Genomic DNA, 7,764 nt, shown 5'->3' with positions numbered 1-7,764 from the left:
GGCCAGCGCGCCAGCAACCCTCAGAGCGCGCCCGATGCGCCGCCGCATCATCCGGTGGCCGGCGCTTGCGGCGGCGGCCGCTCCCTGACCGCCGCCCGCCGAGGCGTGCGCGGCCGACTGCGTTGCCGCGCCCCCAGCTGGGGGCGGGTCGCCGGCCCCTCCTGGGTTCGCTGTGACGCCCTTCACCTGACCCAGCGTCAACTCTGGGCCCTGCGGCCGCTGCAGCGCTGCCTCGAGCTCGCTGACCCGCGCAGCCTCCCCCGCCCCGTCGCTGCCAGCAGTGCTGGCACTTGGGGCGCCGCTGGGCGCCGGCTGCTGCTGCTGCGGGCCGGCGGGGCTCCCGGCGGCACCGAAAGAGTCAGAGACGCCAAGCAGGGACCGGCTCAACACCTGCCGCGCGCGCTGCAGCAGGCGCCAACACCGCTGGGGCCAGAGCAAGCTGCTCATAGCGGTTGGTGGCGCCTCGTCGTCAAGACGACCGCCGTTGGGGTGGCAGCGCCACAGCTGCGGCTGCCTGCCGTGGCTGCTAGGGGCGCGGCCGACCCGCTCCTGCGGTAAGCGCGGCGTGAACAGCTGCATCTTGCGGCCGCCGTTGCCGGCGTCGCCGTTGCTGCCGGTGCCGCCGTCTGGGAACAGATCGGAAATCCGGACGTCAACCTGTTTGGGCATCACATAATAGGTGGCGGTTTGGTCCCAGCAGAGCTCAACACCCGTGGCATCCCAAATTGCGGCGTGGCGTGACATTCATCGACATGTGTTCCAGCGCGGTGTGCGTGACGGCAGGCTGATGCTGCCGGACTCAGGAAGCTTCCAAGTCTGCAAGCTGGCTGCTGATGAGTCAACCCAAGCATCCCCAGGCCCACATCAACGGGCAAAGATTGACACAGACCTTGGATGGTTCGGGGTTGCTGGTGTCTGTTGCAGCAGGGGGCCCCCCATCGCCATCCTCAGGCTCCGAGCCATTGCTGGATGAAGCAGACTGCGGCGCTGGCGGTGGCGGCGGCGGCCCCTTGTCTGGGGGAGGCTGCGGCAGCGGCACCTGTATGCGAGCGCGCTGGCCGCCCACGGTGATGGCTATGTCGGCAAGTGTCACCTGCAGGAGAGTATGCAGAAAGCGAAGTGGTGGTGCATGATGCTGGGGATCGCCTAGAGGCCCTGCGGCTTGCGTCGATGCAGCTGCAAGCAACCCAACAACTGACGGCATGTCGGGGCCAACCTGAGGCGGCTCGCGCAGTAGTGGCCCCTGCGTCCTGTGTGACCCATTTTGATGCAAACGCCTCAACCCTGAGCTCTTTGGGGCCTTGAGCTGTGCCACGCTGAACCTCGTGGCGAGCGAGCTCGCGGAGAGTGCCAACACAACGACGCTAATCATAAAAAGCTTCATAGTTGTTCGGCGGAAATCAGATTACTTGCGGCGGATATGATTGTGCCGTATGATCAAGTTGCAACGCCGAGGGACGCAGTTGATCTTGCTTTCTCAGTCCGATAGCGTGTGTACTGTACATGAAACAGACACTAGCCCGAGGACAAACCATCCTCAGCTTCAGGGTATGCTTCATGCTCTTGTGACTCATGCCAGGCAATGTGTTGCGTCATCCATGCAGTTGCCCCATGCAAAGCGACCCATGCTGGTGGCCACCAGCATTTCCTCGGTCGAGCACTGTGCAAAGGGCTTGATGTACAATGGGTTGTACAAAGATCTTGATGCAATATCACAGGTCTAGATGCGATGGGGGCACTTGATGTTTGCATTGGCTGCCGGATGGCCGAGGGACGTTGAGGTTTTGGGGCGGTTCAAGGCACCTGCTTACTCAGAACCGTGCCCAAATCTGGGCAAACCAAGTGCAGCATAAGTTGGTGTGCATGTCACCACATCATACAACAGCACGTTGTTGCCGCCGCTGCAACAATTTCATACCACCGCTCGCAGCACCTGGGCTGTGACCTTCGAGGATGCCGGCACCTCTCACTGATGGTGCTGCGTCAGCGATCGCGGCCTCCGCAGCCTCCGCCTCTGCATATGGACCACATGAAAGCATAATTGCGGTGAAGGGGTATGGCAGAGGTTGCAGCATATGTGACAATAGTTACCGCTGCATCCATTGACTCGTGCAGTCCGCGCCGCACCCCACATGCCCAAGAGCTGTCGCCTGGAGCGCCCCGCACAAGCCCACCTCTCACGCCCTCCCCGCCGTACAGCACACGGCTGACCACCGGCGGCGGCAGGTGCATCAGCGGGGGTATTGACCGGTCGGTGCCGCCCATGGAGCTGCAAAGGCCCAGCTCCTGGGCCCACCTAGACTTGGGGTCTGGAATGCGTGGGGTTGACAGTGTTGCAAAGCAAGGGTGCGAGGGTGCCTGCGCGCTGCACAACAAGGGACAGCTACGACAAGAATGATGTCTACGAGGTGTCCAGAGGTTTGGTGGCTGGTTTGGTTGACGAGGGGCTGTAGGCGGGACGCCAATCGAAGCTGCTTTGTCGCAAAACGGCATGGCTGTGTGTGTGCAGCACGCGGCTGCTTGGCAAACAGCCGGCATCGGGGATGCGGCGCACCTTGGATGTTGGTGAGCGAGCTCAGCGGCGGCACGACCAGCGCGTTGAGCCTGAGAGCGGTTTGCGATGGTTGACGGCTGTGGCTGGTCCCTGGCAGGCTGAGGTTGCGCATGTCCAGCCTGTTATAACCACCAGCCACGTGCTGTCTGCAGGTAACACCACAACACGCGTATGCGCGTCGCAGGCCGCACAGCCGGCGGCGCACCCCTCGTAGACCCAGTACGTGTACACCACGGCTAGCAGCAGCCACAGAGGGACCGCGAGCGCCCAGTGCCTGCGCGGGCGTATGGCGCCCGCGGTGGCGGCAGCGCCGTGAAAGCGCATTGAGGCATGATGCCCTCGGTTCGAATGCGGCATGCGCGGCAAGAGCGTGCGTCTGTGCACGCGCTGCAGGCAAGGGGGCGACCCACTTTGAGGGGTAGTAGGTGACTCCCAAGCGGCTGAGCTGTTGCTCTGGCAGTGCCGCCCAGAGCACGTACAACGCTGCGGTGCCGCGAGAGGCTTAGGCATACCACGTAGCAGCGATTCAAAGCGCTGATAGCCAGCAACAGGATGGGGCATAAATGCGAGCGGCACCAGAGCCACTGCTCTCACCAAACGCCACGCCTGACGTGATCCAGCCAACAAATCCGTACACCTCAACGCTGCTAGCGCCGCGCTGCTGCTGCTGCTGCTGCTGCTGCTGCTGCTGCTTGGCCGCAGTCGGGATAGGGGCGCCTGCATCATTTGAATGTCCGCTGCGCGCATAGCCACCTGCGAGCTTGTGAGCGCCACTCGGGCTGCAGCCAACAGTCATCCCCCCCAATAAAGCTAACGGGTGCACTACAGTCGAAAAGACGAGCTCGAGATACAGTACAAATCTGAGATCGGGGCAGCGCGTGTCGATGCTTGTGATAGCAAAGGAGCTAATTACAAGCACATGTCGTCAGTTGAAAAGGACGAAAGCAGCCAGAATGGCATGTGCCCTCGTCCGCAGCAGTGACAAGTGACTTTTGCAGCAGTGACAAGTGTTCTGGGTCAAGCGTGCTGACTCTTGCCATACGTTCCTGGTCACACTGATGCGCCAAACCTGCATGCAAACACTTGAGTGCATTCTCTGCCTGCCTTGCACTCCGATATACATGTGCGTGCGTTGCGTGCTGCTGATGGGCAGACGGCGCCCTGGAACTCGCTGCTGTCCGTGCTGATCTGTCATGACAAAGTCCTGCTACGACGCGGTCGCTTGGCGGAGCTGCCACCCTGTTGTCCAATGCACACACAGCAAGAAGCAAACTGTGGCTTAGCCCGGTACGCGTGTGTTACCACAACTCTGAACGCTTGTCAAGCCAGTGGGTCTAAAAAGCCCAGAAAGCGGGTGGATGTACAGTACAAAGGACAAGCCCCACGGCGCGTGCGAGCACGTGCAGCCCCAACCGTTTGGCATGCCTTGGGGTTCGCAGCTGGGCCGGAGACAGTCGCCCACATGTGAGGGCTCTGGCCTTATGCGAGCGCGCCCTCTGCCCGCAACTCTGCCTTGATATCTTTCTCCCTGTCCAGGATGCCGCCCACGTTGCGCGCGCGCTGGTTCTTGCCCGACTGCCACTGGCAGACGCGCACGATCGCCTCGTAGCGCCTCGTCAGCTGGGGCAAACGCGAGGGAAGGGGCGGAGTGGAGGGGCATGAGGCCAGAGATGAGCTTGAGGCAGAGCATCACCTTTGCTTCGCAGTGCTGCAGGACAAAGCCACCCATACTAGGCCCGTGGTGCGCAGACCCGCACTGCCCTGCTGCCAAGCGGATGCCTTGCGGCCCGCAATGGCTTGCTGTGCGCGGATGCACGTCACTGCGCGCAGCTGCGCTGGTCTCACCTGCTCGCATTTGTCGATGTAGTTGACGCCCTCTTCCCGCACGCAGTCCCCAAGCCGCTCCTTCAGCACCTGGGGCGGGGGGTGCGCCGGGGCGGGCGGCCGCACGGCTGCTGCTGGAACCAGGCGGCGTGCAGGGTTGACGGCGCAGCAGCAGGACTGGCCTCTCTCTGACGCCCAGCCAGCGCCATTCAAAGGCCCACCCTTCTGCAGGTTCAGACCTCTCCGCATCATGCTGCGGAGCCAACACTTGCACGGGAGCCTCAGCAAAGCACTGCATGCGCAATGAGAGAGCATCAAAGGGCGAGTGCGCACATGCGCCACAGCCAGCACACCTTCATCTTCTCCAGGTTGATGGCCACGCGGTTGGTCTTGTAAGCGGCGTTATGGTAGAAGATTTTGGGGTCCTTGAGGTCGCCATCGAGGATGGGGGCTGTCGGGCGAGTGTCCCCCATCCCTTAGGCTCCTACACTAGCTGGTCTAGCTGGACCTGCTACAGGTCCTGCAAATTACTACGTTCTTTTCTATTGGCGCGTGGCCCAGCAGATCTTTGGCTATCGATACCAGATCACCCACCCCGTGTGTCTGCGCAAAGAAAGTATGGTTGGAAGCAGCGAGTGATGAAATATCACGTCAAGCATTCCAGGTCGTCCGGGTGTCTTGACGGCTGGGACAGAAACAAACACAATGGGGTCACCGGCGAAAACAGTGGGACGGTCGAGCGCCTGCTGCAACTCTGAAACGTGCATTCGCGCAGCCATCGAGCAAACCCCTTGCACAAAGCATCAAGTGCACGTACTTTGACACCAAGCGCACGCCCATACGGCACACAGCCCAGCAATTTTGCACTGTTGACTGCAGTTGGCGCTCGTCCGGGGCCTCCGATCGCCCTCGTCTGGCCAGTTGAGCGTAGATAAGTAATAGCAATAGAAAGGGGCGCCCGCGGCAGCGTGCCATGGTGTAGCGGCAGCAACAAAGGCAGCATGCCAGCAGACAAGGGTCCCGCGGGCCCTGGATGCCTGTCTGGTGGAGAGCCTTTTGAGTGGCAGTTTCTACAATGTTTCGGGGAGCGCACGCCTGGGGAGGAGGTGCAGGAGGGTGAGTCCGCGGCGGTGTGGCGCCAAGCCCGTGTTGGGGTCGATCGGGGGCCTCCAGGCAGCAGTTCAGCGCACACGAGGTTATAATGGAATCCATATATAACGATAAGACGCTCGAGGAGCCTTGGACCGGGCCCAACGGGGGGCCCACCGCCATGACATGGCTCGCGCTGGCCCAACCCCTCCTGCCACCTGTGCCCGCCCCCGGCTTTCCTGATCCGACGTTCGATCTTAGCGGATGTTATCTCTGCGGTGGAGTTCGACTCGGATGGGTCGTACTTGGCAACCGGCGACAAGGGCGGGCGCGTGGTGCTGTTTGAGAAGGTCCCCATGCAGCAGGTGCATTTGGGGAGGGTGAGGGGGGGACAGCGGCATATTGAGCCCCATTGGCGGATTGGAGGGCACGTAAATATGAGCTGAGCTCGCGTGCAGGGTGCTGTCTCTGCAGGGCACGTACCTGGGGCCGCGGCCCGGTGCGCCGCTGCGCCGTGGCATGGGAGTGATTGGGGTCACCTGTGCGGTAGGATGGCTGTGGCGTGCCTAGCAAGAATAATCATGTGGCATGCCTGACACAATCCCCTACCCTAGCAGCAGCAGCAGCACCCTCCACGTTGACACTTGCCAGCAAGGGCGAGCCCGCAGCTGCCCTGGCATACGCGTGCTGACCGCGCCCGCCGCCCCACCCAAACCACCCGCCCCGCAGCGGTACGTGGGCATGGACCAGCGGGCGCCGCCGCCACTGCCACGGGGGCCGGGGTTTGAATACCGCTACTTGACAGAGTTCCAGTCACACGAGCCCGAGTTTGATTACCTCAAGAGCCTGGAAATTGAGGAGAAGATCAACAAGGTCCGGTGGGTCCGCAGCAGCAGCAACACCAAGCACATCATCTCGACGAACGACAAGACCATCAAGCTCTGGAAGGTGTATGAGAAGCGGGTGGCGAGCGTGACGGGCTTCAACGTGGACCGCAGCAGGTGGGAGGGCGGGCCGGCGCGGCCGCACAGACATGGATGTTGGTTGGCTGAGGGTCGGCCATGCAGCGGCTGCGGTGCTGAAGGAAGGGCAATGCATCAGCTGCTGAGCAGGCAGTAGACATGCGCCTGCAGCAGCTCGCGCGGGCCGATGCTGCGGTGTGGTGTAGCTGGCCGCGGGTGGCGTTGCGAAACCGGCAACCTTAGCAGCCATCCGCCCATGACGCCCAGCCCCCACCCGTTACCCCCTCTGCAGCGGGGGCTTCATGCCTGTCGGCGCCAACGGCTCGCCGCGGCTGGTCGGCTCCTCGGCGGGCGCCCTCGCGCGCCTGGCGGGCCCGCTGCGCCTGCCCAGCGTCGCCAGCAGCGAGCTCGTCCTGGCTTCGCGCACCAAGCGCGTGTACGCCAATGCGCACACCTACCACATCAATTCCATCAGCGTCAACAGCGACCAGGAGACCTTCCTGTCCGCGGACGACCTGCGGGTGAACCTTTGGAACCTGGAGGTCACAGATCAGTCCTTCAACATCGTGGACATCAAGCCGCAGAACATGGAGGACCTGACGGAGGTCATCACCTCGGCCGAGTTCCACCCGCAGCAGTGCAACGTGTTTGCATACAGCAGCAGCAAGGGGTGCATCCGGCTGGCCGACATGCGGGGGGCGGCGCTGTGCGACCGGCACGCGAAGGCGTTTGAGGAGGCGGACGCGCACACGGTACGGGCGCGACCGCAGGGGGCGCGCCGCCCGCTTGAACCGAGCGGCCTCCTGCGCTGCCGCAGCCCCTGTCGCCGCATCCCCATTCTGCCGCGCCCCCATGCTCAGCCTGCTAGCTGACCGCTCCCCGTCGGCTGCGACACCCGCCACCCCCGGGCGCGGCCGCCCCCGCCAGGTCACCAAGTCTTTTTTCAGCGAGATCATCGCGTCAATCAGCGACATCCGCTTCAGCCGCGACGGCCGCTACCTGCTGTCACGGGACTACATGACTGTCAAGCTCTGGGACCTGGCTAAGGAGGACCGGCCCGTGGCAACGTTCAACGTGCACGAGCACCTGCGGCAGAGGGTGAGCGCGGCACGCAGGGCGCCTTGGCGCAGGGCCGCGGGCGGAGGGGACGGGCGCGGCTGTTTGGGCCAGCTGCGGCGCCTGCTCGCGCCTCACGGCGGTCGCGCACGGGTACGGATTTCAGAATGCTCTGGCACCCTGCCTGGGACGGCGGGATGGCCCGCCCTCACCTGCGTGCCGCACGCGGCCTCCTGCCCGCTTTTGACCCTCGGCCGCCCCCCCCCCCCCCCCCCCCCC

The 7,764-nt window shown here is 63.4% G+C and overlaps 3 protein-coding genes across 3 annotated transcripts in view; 1 reads left to right on the top strand and 2 right to left on the bottom strand.

The window, feature by feature from the left end:
- Positions 1-3,148: 3,148 nt before the first annotated feature.
- MNEG_4584 (hypothetical protein) lies at positions 3,149-3,350 on the bottom strand (the record flags this gene model as incomplete). The annotated part of the gene is made up of 1 exon (XM_014046945.1): positions 3,149-3,350. A coding segment is annotated over one exon (202 nt), but the record flags the coding sequence as incomplete, so codon positions are not given.
- A 683-nt stretch (positions 3,351-4,033) lies between these two features.
- Positions 4,034-4,851, bottom strand: MNEG_4583 (hypothetical protein; the record flags this gene model as incomplete). Its single annotated transcript, XM_014046944.1, has 3 exons — positions 4,034-4,174; positions 4,400-4,468; positions 4,732-4,851. 3 exons carry the CDS (start codon positions 4,849-4,851, stop codon positions 4,034-4,036), a joined length of 330 nt encoding a protein of 109 aa, XP_013902398.1.
- Positions 4,852-5,379: 528 nt separating this feature from the next.
- The window catches only part of MNEG_4582 (Serine/threonine protein phosphatase 2A), a gene marked incomplete at both ends in the record, with an annotated part of 3,201 nt that continues 816 nt past the window's right edge, over positions 5,380-7,764 (top strand). Inside the window, 5 exons of the mRNA XM_014046943.1 lie at positions 5,380-5,494; positions 5,729-5,847; positions 6,197-6,468; positions 6,722-7,181; positions 7,357-7,527. Coding sequence (XP_013902397.1) covers positions 5,380-5,494; positions 5,729-5,847; positions 6,197-6,468; positions 6,722-7,181; positions 7,357-7,527 — 1,137 coding nt within the window. The remainder of the gene's footprint in view (positions 5,495-5,728; positions 5,848-6,196; positions 6,469-6,721; positions 7,182-7,356; positions 7,528-7,764) is intronic.

The sequence above is a fragment of the Monoraphidium neglectum genome (assembly GCF_000611645.1).
Source record: "Monoraphidium neglectum strain SAG 48.87 unplaced genomic scaffold scaffold00643, whole genome shotgun sequence".
Classification (NCBI taxonomy): domain Eukaryota; kingdom Viridiplantae; phylum Chlorophyta; class Chlorophyceae; order Sphaeropleales; family Selenastraceae; genus Monoraphidium; species Monoraphidium neglectum.
The sequence above is the reverse complement of the archived record's forward strand: the minus strand, read 5'-3'. Positions and strand labels throughout refer to the sequence as shown.